Below are 16,896 nucleotides of genomic sequence, written 5' to 3' on the forward strand. Positions count from 1 at the left end.
CATTCTTCAGAGCAAACACCTGATCCACACATCCTCTACCACTTCTGAACCACACTGCTCTTCCCCAATCTGATGCTCTGTACATGCCTTCACCCTCTCAATCAATACCCTCCCATATAATTTCCCAGGAATACTCAACAAACTTATACCTCTGTAATTTGAGCACTCACTCTTATCCCCTTTGCCTTTGTACAATGGCACTATGCAAGCATTCCGCCAATCCTCAGGCACCTCACCATGAATCATACATATATTAAATAACTTTACCAACCAGTCAACAATACAGTCACCCCCTTTTTTAATAAATTCCACTGCAATGCCATCCAAACCTGCTGCCTTGCCAGCTTTCATCTTCTGCAAAGCTTTTGCTACCTCTTCTCTGTTACCAAATCATCCTCCCTAACCCTCTCACTTTGCACAAAACCTCGACCAAAACACCTTATATCTGCCACTCTATCATCAAACACATTCAACAAACCTTCAAAATACTCCATCCATCTCCTTTTCACATCACCACTACTTGTTATCACCTCCCCATTAGCCCCCTTCACTGAAGTTCCCATTTGTTCCCTTGTCTTACGCACTTTATTTACCTCCTTCCAAAACATCTTTTTATTCTCTCAAAAATTTAATAATACTCTCTCACCCCAACTCTCATTTGCCCTCTTTTTCACCTCTTGCACCTTTCTCTTGACCTCCTGCCTCTTTCTTTTATACATCTCCACTCACCCACTCATTTGCATTTTTTCCCTGCAAAAATCATCCAAATGCCTTTCTCTTCTCTTTCACTAATAATCTTACTTCTTCATCCCACCACTCACTACCCTTTCTAATCTGTCCACCTCCCACACTTCTCATGCCACAAGCATCTTTTGTGCAGGCCATCACTGCTTCCCTAAATACATCCCATTCCTCCCCCACTCCCCTTACATCCTTTGTTCTCACCTTTTTCCATTCTGTACTCAGTCTCTCCTGGTACTTCCTCACACAAGTCTCCTTCTCAAGCTCACTTACTCTCACCACTCTCTTCACCCCCACATTCTCTCTTCTTTTCTGAAAATCTCTACAAATCTTCACCTTCGCCTCCACAAGATAATGATCAGACATCTCTCCAGTTGCACCTCTCAGCACATTGACATCCAAAAGTCTCTCGCGTGTGCCTGTCAATTAACACATAATCCAATAATGCTCTCTGGCCTTCTCTCCTACTTGCATACGTATACTTATGTATATCTCTCTTTTTAAACCAGGTATTCCCAATCACCAGACCTTTTTCAGCGCATAAATCTACAAGCTCTTCACCATTTCCATTTACAACGCTGAACACCCCATGTATACCAATTATTCCCTCAACTGCCACATTACTCACCTTTGCATTCAAATCACCCATTGCTGTAACCCGGTCTCATGCATCAAAACCACTAACACACTCATTCAGCTGCTCCCAAAACACTTGCCTCATGATCTTTCTTATGCCCAGGTGCATATGCACCAATAATCACCTATCTCTCTCCATCCACTTTCAGTTTTGCCCATATCAATCTAGAGTTTACTTTCTTACACTCTGTCACATACTCCTACCACTCCCGTTTCAGTAGTAGTGCTACTCCTTCCCTTGCTCTTGTCCTCTCACTAACCCCTGACTTTACTCCCAAGACATTCCCAAACCACTCTTCCCCTTTACCCTTGAGCCTCGTTTCACTCAGAGCCAAAACATCCAGGTTCATTTCCTCAAACATACTACCTATCTCGCCTTTTTTCTCATCTTGGTTACATCCACACACATTTAGACACCCCAATCTAAGCCTATACCTATACATATATATACATACAGACATATACATATATACACATGTACATAAGTCATATTGTCTGCCCTTATTCATTCCCTTCGCCACCCTGCCACACATGAAATGACAACCCCCTCCCCCTGCATGTGCGCGAGGTAGTGCTAGGAAAAGACAACAAAGGCCACATTCGTTCATCGTTCACTCTCAGTCTCTAGCTGTCATGTATAATGCACCAAAACTACAGCTCCCTTTCCACATCCAGGCCCCACAGAACTTTCCAAGGTTTACCCCAGACGCTTCACATACCCTGGTTCAATCCATTGACAGCATGTCGACCTCAGTATCCCACGTCGTTCCAGTTCACTCTATTCCTTGCACGCTTTTCACCCTCCTGCATGTTCAGGTCCCGATCACTGAAAATCTTTTTCACTCCATCTTTCCATCTCCAATTTAGTCTCCCACTTCTCCTCGTTCCCTCCACTTCTGACACATATATCCTCTTTGTCAATCTTTCCTCACTCATTCTCTCCATGTGACCAAACCACTTCAAAACACCCTCTTCTGCTCTCTCGACACACACTTTTTATTACCACACATCTCTCTTACCCAGTCATTACTTACTCGATCAAACCACCTCATATCACATATTGTCCTCAAACATCTCATTTCCAGCACATCCACCCTCCTCCGCACAACTCTATCTATAGCCCATGCCTCGCAACCGTATAACATTGTTGGAACCACTGTTCCTTCAAACACACCCATTTTTGCTTTCCAAGATAACTTTCTCGACTTCCACACATTTTTCAACGCTCCCAGAACTTTCGTCCCCTCCCCCACCCTATGATTCACTTCCGCTTCCATGGTTCCATCTGCTGCCAAATCCACTCCCAGATATCTAAAACACTTCACTTCCTCCAGTTTTTCTCCATTCAAACTTACCTCCCATTGACTTGTCCCTCAACCCTACTGTACCTAATAACCTTGCTCTTATTCACATTTACAAGAATTCTTATGTTTCACACAAAACCTTAGCTTCATTTTACTAAAGATGATGAGAAAAGGTTGTAGAGATTTTGGAAATTCTCCTGCTTAAATTTCACAATTTAGAGAAGAATCTTTGCTTTGGTGTCTCTCTAATGCGGTTTACAAAGTTAGCAAATTGACTAAATTATTTTTCAGGTACGATTCCGTGAGCGGATAACTATTCTTCGTGGCAACCATGAATCCCGGCAGATCACTCAAGTATATGGGTTTTATGATGAATGTCTACGTAAATATGGAAATGCAAATGTGTGGAAATACTTTACAGATTTATTCGACTACCTCCCCCTAACAGCGTTAGTGGATAGTCAGATTTTCTGCTTACATGGTGGTTTGTCACCTTCCATAGACACACTTGATCACATTAGGGCACTTGATCGGCTACAGGAGGTACCGCATGAGGTAAGAAGTCTTTTGGTTTGGTCCAAATTTCGAAGCATTATACAAGGAAAACCCAGTTCAAAAGGAATAGTTAGATATTATTTTAGTGTTGTTTGAACTAACACGTCATACTTTACTTTTTCAAGTATGAAATTTTCTTAAAGAGGATTAGAGTCGCCTGAATTAATTTGTACTCTTGAACATTCAGCCATAATATCAAGATTGATTTTCGATACAGTTCATATTGCTTCTATATGTACGAGCTCAATTTTGTTCTTTATAAAAGCTTATTAATGAATTGCCTTTTCAGTTAACTGAACTAAAATAAATGTGAATTGATAATGTATTTGATCTTCAAAGGATTGGGTAAATTAAATTTTTTAATGTACTGGTTACCAGTTTTGTAGAATTACTGGTAACCTTAAATGCTTAAATGTTATTACATTTGTAGGGTCCCATGTGTGATCTCCTGTGGTCTGACCCAGATGACCGTGGTGGTTGGGGCATCTCTCCAAGAGGTGCTGGCTACACTTTTGGACAAGATATATCAGAGACCTTTAATCACTCCAATGGTCTCACACTGGTTTCTCGAGCCCATCAGTTAGTTATGGAAGGTTACAATTGGTGTCATGATCGGAACGTTGTGACAATCTTCTCTGCACCCAATTACTGTTATCGTTGCGGTAATCAGGCAGCCATTATGGAGCTTGATGATTCCTTGAAGTATTCATTGTAAGTATGAAAATGAGTATAATAACTATTTACTTTATTCCACCTTTCAAACTTACATGCCAACTAGCCAGTGTCTCTCCACTGCTAATCCTAATACCCTTCCTTTATTTCATATTTCCTCTCAGTGTTTTCCTCACACAAACTCCTAGACAGAACCCAGCTTTTGCAAGTTCTGACTTGAATCTGCAAGATACACCCGACTTGCCTCCCATGCCCTCCACCCTCGAGAGACTGCATACCTGCCCCTCTTTTCAGGACCCATGCATTTACTGCTATCACTACCCTATACGTAAGCAGATTAAACTGCCATGATTACATCACACACCCCTTCCGCAGGCCCATCACCAGGAGCCCCACTCTTTCTTTTCTGCCTATGCACACACATGTCTTCTATCTAGCCATCTATAACTCTGATGCCTGTTCCCTCCAGGAACTCCCATCAAGGGGTGGCCACAGCAAAGAAGTCTCAAATTATCCCTCTCCTTACATGCCTCCCTTGCATACACCATTCCACGCATTCTTCCCCGTTTCTTTTCCTCCAGTATTCCTCCATCCTATTTGCCCATTCACAGGTGGTCTTCCACTCTCACCAACCCATTTAATTTTAGTCGTACACTCTCCTTGTAGACCCCTAGTTTTGCATTCTTTCCACATGCCCAAACCTCCTCAGATATTACATTTCACCCATTCTACCACACCACAGTTCACTCCCTTTGCATCCTTTGCCTTACCATGGCTCTCATACACCTTTTCATTTCTTTCTTCGTTCCATATACTCTCACCACACACTCTTCTCAAGTAGCTTGTTTCCACAGCCTGGATTCTTGACCTTTGTGCCTCATTCCACATCCATGTTTCAGCTGCATAGGTCAGGATTGGGAGGACTGTATTGTCCCTTAATCTTCTCTTCTTTTCCATACATACATCTCTAGCCTTCATTATTCTATTAAGGGACCCAGTGACTCTTCTACCATGTACTGCTCTCTCCCTTTTCTCTTTCCATATTACCACACTTACCCAAGACAGCTCCCAGATACTTACATTCCCTCCTCCTCCTCCTCCTCCTCCTCCTCTCATGGTTTTACAAGATCATTACTTTCATTCCATTTCCTTTCAAACAGCATTACTGTAATTTTTTATATCTTTTTATTGTACTTGGTCACTGTCTCCCACGTTAGCGAGGTAGCGCAAGGAAACAGATGAAAGAATGGCCCAACCCACTTACATACTCATGTATATACATACATGTCCACACACAGCACATATACCTATACATCTCAATGTATACATATATATATATATATATATATATATATATATATATATATATATATATATATATATATATATATATATATACTCACTCAATGTATACATATATATATATATATATATATATATATATATATATATATATATATATATATATATATATATATATATATATATATATATATATAATCACTCTTGAAGTAGAACCTTCAGACACAATTGAAAATGTGAAGGAAAATAGTGAAATTGGAGAAAAATGTAGCTTAGACATTGAAGCTTATTGATACAGTGGTTAAATTGATGAGAACTGCTATTGACGTTTGTGTAAATAAATTATACATTTCCTTTTTTCCATAGCCAGAGGTTGAACCATTATGTGACATTCTTTTTTTTCATTCATTTCAAGCTGGAAGTTTCAGTTTTCTAAATTGTTTCTTACATTTCTCATATGTATATATATGTATGTGTGTGTGTGTGTGTGTGTGTGTGTGCGTGTGTGTGTGTATGTGTGTGTGTGTGTATATGTATGTATATATGTATATTATCCCTGGGGATAGGGGTGAAAGAATACTTCCCACGTATTCCTCGCGTGTCGTAGAAAGCGACTAGAGGGGACGGGAGCAGGGGGCCAGAAATCCTCCCCTCCTCGTATTAACTTTCTAAAATGGGAAACAGAAGAAGGAGTCACGCGGGGAGTGCTCATCCTCCTCGAAGGCTCAGAGTGGGGTGCCTAAATGTGTGTGGATGTAACCAAGATGTGAAAAAAGGAGAGATAGGTAGTATGTTTGAGGAAAGGAACCGTATGTTTTGGCTCTGAGTGAAACGAAGCTCAAGGGTAAAGGGGAAGAGTGGTTTGGGAATGTCTGGGGAGTAAAGTCAGGGGTTAGTGAGAGGACAAGAGCAAGGGAAGGAGTAGCAATACTCCTGAAACAGGAGTTGTGGGAGTATGTGATAGAGTGTAAGAAAGTAAATTCTCGATTAATATGGGTAAAACTGAAAGTTGATGGAGAGAGGTGGGTGATTATTGGTGCATATGCACCTGGGCATGAGAAGAAAGATCAAGAGAGGCAAGTGTTTTGGGAGCAGCTGAATGAGTGTGTTAGTGGTTTTGATGCACGAGACCGGGTCATAGTGATGGGTGATTTGAATGCAAAGGTGAGAAATGTGGCAGTTGAGGGAATAATTGGTATACATGGGGTGTTCAGTGTTGTAAATGGAAATGGTGAAGAGCTTGTAGATTTTTTTTTTTTTTTTTTTTATTGTCGCTGTCTCCCGCGTTTGCGAGGTAGCGCAAGGAAACAGACGAAGGAAATGGCCCAACCCCCCCCCCCCATACACATGTACATACACACGTCCACACACGCAAATATACATACCTACACAGCTTTCCATGTTTACCCCGGACGCTTCACATGCCTTGATTCAATCCACTGACAGCACGTCAACCCCTGTATACCACATCGCTCCAATTCACTCTATTTCTTGCCCTCCTTTCACCCTCCTGCATGTTCAGGCCCCGATCACACAAAATCCTTTTCACTCCATCTTTCCACCTCCAATTTGGTCTCCCTCTTCTCCTCGTTCCCTCCACCTCCGACACATATATCCTCTTGGTCAATCTTTCCTCACTCATTCTCTCCATGTGCCCAAACCACTTCAAAACACCCTCTTCTGCTCTCTCAACCACGCTCTTTTTATTTCCACACATCTCTCTTACCCTTACGTTACTTACTCGATCAAACCACCTCACACCACACATTGTCCTCAAACATCTCATTTCCAGCACATCCATCCTCCTGCGCACAACTCTATCCATAGCCCACGCCTCGCAACCATACAACATTGTTGGAACCACTATTCCTTCAAACATACCCATTTTTGCTTTCCGGGATAATGTTCTCGACTTCCACACATTTTTCAAGGCTCCCAAAATTTTCGCCCCCTCCCCCATGTAGATTGTAGATTTATGTGCTGAAAAAGGACTGATGATTGGGAATACCTGGTTTAAAAAGCGAGATATACATAAGTATACTTATGTAAGTAGGAGAGATAGCCAGAGAGCGTTATTGGATTACGTGTTAATTGACAGGCGTGCGAAAGAGAGACTTTTGGATGTTAATGTGCTGAGAGGTGCAACTGGAGGGATGTCTGATCATTATCTTGTGGAGGCTAAGGTGAAGATTTGTATGGTTTTCAGAAAAGAAGAGTGAATGTTGGGGTGAAGAGGGTGGTGAGAGTAAGTGAGCTTGAGAAGGAGACCTGTGTGAGGAAGTACCAGGAGAGACTGAGTACAGAATGGAAAAAGGTGAGAACAATGGAAGTAAGGGTAGTGGGGGAGGAATGGGATGTATTTAGGGAATCAGTGATGGATTGCACAAAAGATGCTTGTGGCATGAGAAGAGTGGGAGGTGGGTTGATTAGAAAGGGTAGTGAGTGGTGGGATGAAGAAGTAAGAGTATTAGTGAAAGAGAAGAGAGAGGCATTTGGACGATTTTTGCAGGGAAAAAATGCAATTGAGTGGGAGATGTATAAAAGAAAGAGACAGGAGGTCAAGAGAAAGGTGCAAGAGGTGAAAAAAAGGGCAAATGAGAGTTGGGGTGAGAGAGTATCATTAAATTTTAGGGAGAATAGGATATTTTAATTATCTTTGTTATGAAATAATATTATACAAATTGTTATATAAATTATCAAATTTATTTGTTATAATGGATTACTACTCTATATATGATATATAATGATAAATTTTTATTTTAAATTGTTTATATTTTTTTTTATTTAAAATAGAAAAAATTTGTTATTCTATTAAAAAAGATAAATTATGTTTATAAAATTACTATTTATTTTTTACAGTGAATATAAAAACATACTATTATATTTAATAAAATGTAGTATTATAATATGAAATATATATTAAAAACATAACCAGGATTATTTTAAATTATATTTTATTTTATAAAAATATTTATTTTTATTATATTTTAATATTCAAGGAATATTTTACTATAATATGTTTTTCTATTACAATAACAATATTAAATCTTGATGTTTAATTATCATATTATTACTTTTTAAATATAATAGTGTATAACATATTATTTATTATAGAAAAATACAATTTATTTAATATGAAAAAGATGTTCTGGAAGGAGGTAAATAAAGTGCGTAAGACAAGGGAGCAAATGGGAACTTCAGTGAAGGGCGCAAATGGGGAGGTGATAACAAGTAGTGGTGATGTGAGAAGGAGATGGAGTGAGTATTTTGAAGGTTTGTTGAAAGTGTTTGATGATAGAGTGGCAGATATAGGGTGTTTTGGTCGAGGTGGTGTGCAAAGTGAGAGGGTTAGGGAAAATGATTTGGTAAACAGAGAAGAGGTAGTGAAAGCTTTGCGGAAGATGAAAGCCGGCAAGGCAGCAGGTTTGGATTGTATTGCAGTGGAATTTATTAAAAAAGGGGGTGACTGTATTGTTGACTGGTTGGTAAGGTTATTTAATGTATGTATGACTCATGGTGAGGTGCCTGAGGATTGGCGGAATGCGTGCATAGTGCCATTGTACAAAGGCAAAGGGGATAAGAGTGAGTGCTCAAATTACAGAGGTATAAGTTTGTTGAGTATTCCTGGTAAATTATATGGGAGGGTATTGATTGAGAGGGTGAAGGCATGTACAGAGCATCAGATTGGGGAAGAGCAGTGTGGTTTCAGAAGTGGTAGAGGATGTGTGGATCAGGTGTTTGCTTTGAAGAATGTATGTGAGAAATACTTAGAAAAGCAAATGGATTTGTATGTAGCATTTATGGATCTGGAGAAGGCATATGATAGAGTTGATAGAGATGCTCTGTGGAAGGTATTAAGAATATATGGTGTGGGAGGAAAGTTGTTAGAAGCAGTGAAAAGTTTTTATCGAGGATGTAAGGCATGTGTACGTGTAGGAAGAGAGGAAAGTGATTGGTTCTCAGTGAATGTAGGTTTGCGGCAGGGGTGTGTGATGTCTCCATGGTTGTTTAATTTGTTTATGGATGGGGTTGTTAGGGAGGTAAATGCAAGAGTTTTGGAAAGAGGGGCAAGTATGAAGTCTGTTGGGGATGAGAGAGCTTGGGAAGTGAGTCAGTTGTTGTTCGCTGATGATACAGCGCTGGTGGCTGATTCATGTGAGAAACTGCAGAAGCTGGTGACTGAGTTTGGAAAAGTGTGTGGAAGAAGAAAGTTAAGAGTAAATGTGAATAAGAGCAAGGTTATTAGGTACAGTAGGGTTGAGGGTCAAGTCAATTGGGAGGTGAGTTTGAATGGAGAAAAACTGGAGGAAGTGAAGTGTTTTAGATATCTGGGAGTGGATCTGGCAGCGGATGGAACCATGGAAGCGGAAGTGGATCATAGGGTGGGGGAGGGGGCGAAAATCCTGGGGGCCTTGAAGAATGTGTGGAAGTCGAGAACATTATCTTGGAAAGCAAAAATGGGTATGTTTGAAGGAATAGTGGTTCCAACAATGTTGTATGGTTGCGAGGCGTGGGCTATGGATAGAGTTGTGCGCAGGAGGATGGATGTGCTGGAAATGAGATGTTTGAGGACAATGTGTGGTGTGAGGTGGTTTGATCGAGTGAGTAACGTAAGGGTAAGAGAGATGTGTGGAAATAAAAAGAGCGTGGTTGAGAGAGCAGAAGAGGGTGTTTTGAAGTGGTTTGGGCACATGGAGAGGATGAGTGAGGAAAGATTGACCAAGAGGATATATGTGTCTGAGGTGGAGGGAACAAGGAGAAGAGGGAGACCAAATTGGAGGTGGAAAGATGGAGTGAAAAAGATTTTGTGTGATCGGGGCCTGAACATGCAGGAGGGTGAAAGGAGGGCAAGGAATAGAGTGAATTGGAGCTATGTGGTATACCGGGGTTGACGTGCTGTCAGTGGATTGAAGCAAGGCATGTGAAGCGTCTGGGGTAAACCATGGAAAGCTGTGTAGGTATGTATATTTGCGTGTGTGGACGTATGTATATACATGTGTATGGGGGGGGGTTGGGCCATTTCTTTCGTCTGTTTCCTTGCGCTACCTCGCAAACGCGGGAGACAGCGACAAAGTATAATAAGAAAAAAAAAAGATATACACTTCCCACGCATTCCTCACGTGTCGTAGAAGGCGACTAAAGGGGACGGGAGCGGGGGGCCAGAAACCCTCCCCTCCTTGTATTTTAACTTTCTAAAAGGGGAAACAGAAGGAGTCACGCGAGGAGTGCTCATCCTCCTCGAAGGCTCAGCTTGGGGTGTCAAAATGTGTGTGGATGTAACCAAGATGAGAAAAAAAGAGAGATAGGTAGTATGTTTAAGGAAAGGAACCTGGATGTTTTGGATCTGAGTGAAACGAAGCTAAAGGGTAAAGGGGAAGAGTGGTTTGGGAATGTCTTGGGAGTAAAGTCAGGGGTTAGTGACAGGACAAGAGCAAGGGAGGGAGTAGCACTACTCCTGAATCAGGAGTTGTGGGAGTATGTGATAGAATGTAAGAAAGTAAATTTCAGATTGATATGGGTAAAACTGAAAGTTGATGGAGAGAGATGGGTGATTATTGGTGCATATGCACCTGGGCATGAGAAGAAAGATCAAGAGAGGCAAGTGTTTTGGGAGCAGCTGAATGAGTGTGTTAGTGGTTTTGATGCACAAGACCGGGTTATAGTGATGGGTGATTTGAATGCAAAGGTGAGTAATGTGGCAGTTGAGGGAATAATTGGTATACATGGAGTATTCAGTGCTGTAAATGGAAATGGTGAAGAGCTTCTAGATTTATGTGCTGAGAAAGGACTGGTGATTGGGAATACCTGGTTTAAAAAGCGAGATATAAGTATACGTATGTAAGTAGGAGAGATGGCCAGAGAGCGTTATTGGATTACGTGTTAATTGATAGACGCACGAAAGAGAGACTTTTGGATGTTAATGTGCTGAGAGGTGCAACTGGAGGGATGTCTGATCATTATCTTGTGGAAGCAAAGGTGAAGATTTGTGGGGGTTTTCAGAAAAGAAGAGTGATTGTTGGGGTGAAGAGAGTGGTGAGAGTAAGTGAGCTTGAGAAGGAGACTTGTGTGAGGAAGTACCAGGAGAGACTTGAGTACAGAATGGAAAACGGTGAGAACAAAGGAGGTAATGGGAGTGGGGGAGGAATGGGATGTATTTAGGGAAGCAGTGATGGCTTGCGCAAAAGATGCTTGTGGCATGAGAAACGTGGGAGGTAGGTTGATTAGAAAAGGTAGTGAGTGGTGGAATGAAGAAGTAAGATTATTAGTGAAAGAGAAGAGAGAGGCATTTGAACTGTTTTTGCAGGGAAAAAATGCAAATGAGTGGGAGAGGTATAAAGGAAAGAGGCAGGAGGTCAAGAGAAAGGTGAAAGAGAGGGCAAATGAGAGTTGGGGAGAGAAAGTATCATTAAATTTCAGGGAGAATAAAAAGATGTTTTGGAAGGAGGTAAATAAAGTGCGTAAGACAAGGGAGCAAATGGGAACTTCAGTGAAGGGGGCTAATGGGGAGGTGATAACAAGTAGTGGTGTTGTGAGAAGGAGATGGAGTGAGTATTTTGAAGGTTTGTTGAATGTGTTTGATGATAGAGTGGCAGATGTGGGGTGTCTTGGTCGAGGTGGTGTGCAAAGTGAGAGGGTTAGGGAAAATGATAGAGAAGAGGTAGTAAAAGCTTTACGGAAGATGAAAGCCGGCAAAGCAGCAGGTTTGGATGGCATTGCAGTAGAATTTATTAAAAAAGGGGGTGACTATTGTTGACTGGTTGGTAAGGTTATTTAATGTATGTATGTTTCATGGTGAGGTGCCTGAGGATTGGCGGAATGCTTGCATAGTGACATTGTACAAAGGCAAAGGGGATAAGAGTGAGTGCTCAAATTACAGAGGTATAAGTTTGTTGAGTATTCCTGGTAAATTATATGGGAGGGTATTGATTGAGAGAGTGAAGGCATGTACAGAGCATGAGATTGGGGAAGAGCAGTGTGGTTTCAGAAGTGGTAGAGGATGTGTGGATCAGGTGTTTGCTTTGAAGAATGTAAGCGAGAAATACTTAGAAAAACAAATGGATTTGTATGTAGCATTTATAGATCTGGAGAAGGCATATGATAGAGTTGATAGAGATGCTCTGTGGAAGGTATTAAGAATATATGGTGTGGGAGGCAAGTTGTTAGAAGCAATGAAAAGTTTTTATCGAGGATGTAAGGCATGTGTACGTGTAGGAAGAGAGGAAAGTGATTGGTTCTCAGTGAATGTAGGTTTGCGGCAGGGGTGTGTGATGTCTCCATGGTTGTTTAATTTGTTTATGGATGGGGTTGTTAGGGAGGTGAATGCAAGAGTTTTGGAAAGAGGGGAAAGTATGCAGTCTGTTGTGGATGAGAGAGCTTGGGAAGTGAGTCAGTTGTTGTTCGCTGATGAGACAGCGCTGGTGGCTGATTCGGGTGAGAAACTGCAGAAGCTGGTGACTGAGTTTGGTAAAGTGTGTGAAAGAAGAAAGCTGAGAGTAAATGTGAATAACAGCAAGGTTATTAGGTACAGTAGGGTTGAGAGTCAAGTCGATTGGGAGGTAAGTTTGAATGGAGAAAAGCTGGAGGAAGTGAAGTGTTCTAGATATCTGGGAGTGGATCTGGCAGCGGATGGAACCATGGAAACGGAAGTGAATCATAGGGTGGGGGAGGGGGCAAAAATTCTGGGAGCCTTGAAGAATGTTTGGAAGTCAAGAACATTATCTCGGAAAGCAAAAATGGGTATGTTTGAAGGAATAGTGGTTCCAACAATGTTGTATGGTTGTGAGGCGTGGGCTATGGATAGAGTTCCATGGTTCCATCTGCTGCCAGATCCACTCCCAGATATCTAAAACACTTCACTTCCTCCAGCTTTTCTCCATTCAAACTTACCTCCCAATTGCCTTGTCCCTCAACCCTACTGTACCTAATAACCTTGCTGTTATTCACATTTACTCTCAGCTTTCTTCTTTCACACACTTTACCAAACTCAGTCACCAGCTTCTGCAGTTTCTCACCCGAATCAGCCACCAGCGCTGTCTCATCAGCGAACAACAACTGACTCACTTCCCAAGCTCTCTCATTTTCAACAGATTGCATACTTGCCCCTCTTTCCAGAACTCTTGCATTTACCTCCATAACAACCCCATCCATAAACACAAACAGCCATGGAGACATCACGCATCCCTGCCGCAAACCAACATTCACTGAGAACCAATGACTTTCCTCTCTTCCTACACATACACATGCCTTACATCCTTGATAAAAACTTTTCACTGCTTCTGATGACCTGCCTCCCACACATATATTCTTAATACCTTCCACAGAGCATCTCTATCAACTCTTATCATATGCCTTCTCCAGATCCATAAATGCTACATAAAAATTCATTTGTTTTTCTAAGTATTTCTCACATACATTCTTCAAAGCAAACACCTGATCCACACATCCTCTACCACTTCTGAAACCACACTGCTCTTCCCCAATCTGATGCTCTGTACATGCCTTCACCCCCTCAATCAATACCCTCCCATATGATTTCCCAAGAATACTCAAGAAACTTATAGCTGTGTAATTTGAGCATTCACTCTTATCCCCTTTGCCTTTGTACAATGGCACTATGCAAGCATTCCGCCAGTCCTCAGGCACCTCACCATGAGACATACATACATAGAATAACCTTACCAACCAGTCAACAACACAGTCACCCCCTTTTTTTTTTATAAATTCCACTGCAATACCATCCAAACCCGCTGCCTTGCTGGCTTTCATCTTCCGCAAAGCTTTTACTACCTCTTCTCTGTTTACCAGATCATTCTCCCTAACCCTATCACTTTGCCAAAACCTCGACCAAAACACCCTATATCTGCCACTCTATCATCAAATACATTCAACAAACCTTCAAAAACTCACTTCATCTCCTTCTCACATCACCACTACTTGTTATCACCTCCCCATTAGCCCCCTTCACTGATGTCCCCATTTGTTCCCTTGTCATATGCACTTTATTTACCTCCTTCCAAAACATTTTTATTTTCCCTAAAATTTTATGATGCTCTCTCACCCCAACTCTCATTTGCCCTCTTTTTTACCTCTTGCACCTTTCTCTTCACCTCCTGCCTCTTCCTTTTATACATCTCTCATTCATTTGCATTATTTCCGTGCAAAAATTGTCCAAATGGCTCTCTCTTCTCTTTCACTAACAATCTTACTTCTTCATCCAACCACTCACTACCCTTTCTAATCTGCCCACCTCCCACGCCTCTCATGCCACAAGCATCTTTTGCACAAGCCATCACTGCTTCCCAAAATACATCCCATTCCTCCCTCACTCCCCTTGCATCCTTTGTTCTCACCTTTTTCCATTCTGTACTCAGTCTCTCCTGGTTCTTCTTCACGCAAGTCTCCTTCCCAAGCTCACTTACTCTAACCACTCTCTTCACCTTAAAATTCTCCCTTCTTTTCTGAAAACCTCTATAAATCTTCTCCTTCACCTCCACAAGATAATGATCAGACATCCCTCCAGTTGCACCTCTCAGCACATTAACATCCAAAAGTCTCTCTTTCGCGCGCGTATCAATTAACATGTAATCCAATAACGCTCTCTGGCCATCTCTCCTGCTTACATACGTATACTTATGTATATCTCTCTTTTTAAACCAGGTATTCCCAATCACCAGTCCTTTTTCAGCGCATAAATCTACAAGCGCTTCACCATTTCCATTCACAACCCTGAACACCCCATGTACACCAATTATTCCCTCAACTGCCACATTACTCACCTATGCATTCAAATCATCCATCACTGTAACCTGGTCTCGTGCATCAAAACTGATCTTTCTTCTCATGCCCAGGTGCATATGCCCCAATAATCACCCATCTCTCTCCATCCACTTTCAGCTTTACCCATATCAATCTAGAGTTTACTTTGTTACACTCAATCACATACTCCCACCACTCCTGATTCAGGAGTAGTTTTACTCCTTCCCTAGCTCTTGTCCTCTTACTAACCCCTGACTTTACTCCCAAGACGTTCCCAAACCACTCTTCCCCTTTACCCTTGAGCTTCATTTCACTCAGAGCCAAAACATCCAGGTTCCTTTCCTCAAACATACTACCTATCTCTCCATTTTTTCTCATCTTGGTTACATCCACACACATTTGGACACCCTAATCTGAGCCTTCGAGGAGGATTAGCACTTCTTTTTATTCTCCATAAAATTTAATGATAACTCTCTCACCCCAGCTCTCATTTGCCCTGTTTTTCACCTCTTGCACCTTTCTCTTGACCTTTGCTGCTTTCTTTTTTACATCTCCCAATCATTTGCACTACTTCCCTGCAAGAACTGTGAAATGCCTCTCTCTTCTCTTTCACTAACCTTACTTCATCCCACCACTTCTATTCTACACTTTCTAATCTACCCACCTCCCACCTTTCTCATGCCACATGCATCTTTTGTACAAGGTATCACTGCTTCCCTAAATACATCCCATTCCTCCCCCACTCCCTTCACGTCATTTGCTCCCACCTTTTGCCATTCTACACTCAATCTCTCCAAGTACTTCTTCACACAGGTCTCTTTTACAAGCTCACTTAATGTCACCATTCTCTTATTTTCTGAAAACCTCTACAAATATTCACCTTCGCCTCCACAAGATGATGATCAGACATCCCTCCAGCTGCCCCTCTCAGAACATTTACATCCAAAAGTCTCTCTTTTACACACCTATCAATTAACACATAATCCAGTAATGCCCTTTGACCATCTCTCCTACTGACGTATGTATACTTATGTATCTCTCTCTTTCGGTATTCCCAATCACCAGTCCTTTTTAAGCACACAAATCCACAAGCTCCTCACCATTTCCATTCAAAACACTGAACATCCCATTTACACCAATTTTACCCTCAACTGCCGCATTACTTACCTTCGATTTCAAATCACCCATTTTTATAACCCGGCCTCATGCATCAAAGCTGCTAACACTGACGCTCAGCTGCTTCCAAAACACTAACCTCTCATGATCTTTCTTCTCATGACCAGGTGCATGGGCACCAATAATCACCCATCTCTCCTTCCACTTTCAGTTTTACCCACATCAATTTTGAATTTACTTTCTTACACTCTTATCACATACTTCCACAACTGCTTCAGAGATGCTACTCCTTTCTTTGTTCTTGTCCTTGCATCATACCCTGACTTTACTTCCAAGGCATTTCCAAATCACTCTTCCCCTTTACCCTTGAGCTTTGTTTCACTCAGAGGCAAAACATCCCGGTTCCTTTCCTTAAACATACTACCTATCTCTCTTCTCATCTTGGTTACATCCACTTACATTTAGACACCCCAATCTGAACCTTCGAGGGGGATGTGCACTCCCCGCTTGACTCCTTCTTCTGTTTACTCTTTTAGAAATGTAAATACAAGGAGTGAGGAGGGTTCCAGCCCCCCACTCCCACCTCCTTTAGTCGCCTTTTACCATGTGAGGAATACTTGGAAAGTTTTCGTTCTCCACTATCCCCAGGGATACACATATGCATACTTATAAATATGCATACACAGACATATACTATATATTTATATATATATATATATTTTTTTTTTTTTTTTTTTTCCCATACTATTCGCCATTTCCCGCGATAGCGAGGTAGCGTTAAGAACAGAGGACTGGGCCTTTGAGGGAATATCCT

The 16,896-nt window shown here is 41.5% G+C and overlaps 1 protein-coding gene across 1 annotated transcript in view; it reads left to right on the top strand.

Annotated features, from left to right (window-relative positions):
* mts (protein phosphatase 2 catalytic subunit mts) overlaps window positions 1-16,896 on the top strand; it is a 97,170-nt gene that overhangs the window by 58,667 nt on the left and 21,607 nt on the right. The window contains exons 3-4 of the mRNA XM_071665392.1: window positions 2,973-3,236; window positions 3,667-3,947. Coding sequence (XP_071521493.1) covers window positions 2,973-3,236; window positions 3,667-3,947 — 545 coding nt within the window. The remainder of the gene's footprint in view (window positions 1-2,972; window positions 3,237-3,666; window positions 3,948-16,896) is intronic.

Source organism: Panulirus ornatus, chromosome 10 (assembly GCF_036320965.1).
Source record: "Panulirus ornatus isolate Po-2019 chromosome 10, ASM3632096v1, whole genome shotgun sequence".
In the NCBI taxonomy this organism is placed as follows: Eukaryota; Metazoa; Arthropoda; class Malacostraca; order Decapoda; family Palinuridae; genus Panulirus; species Panulirus ornatus.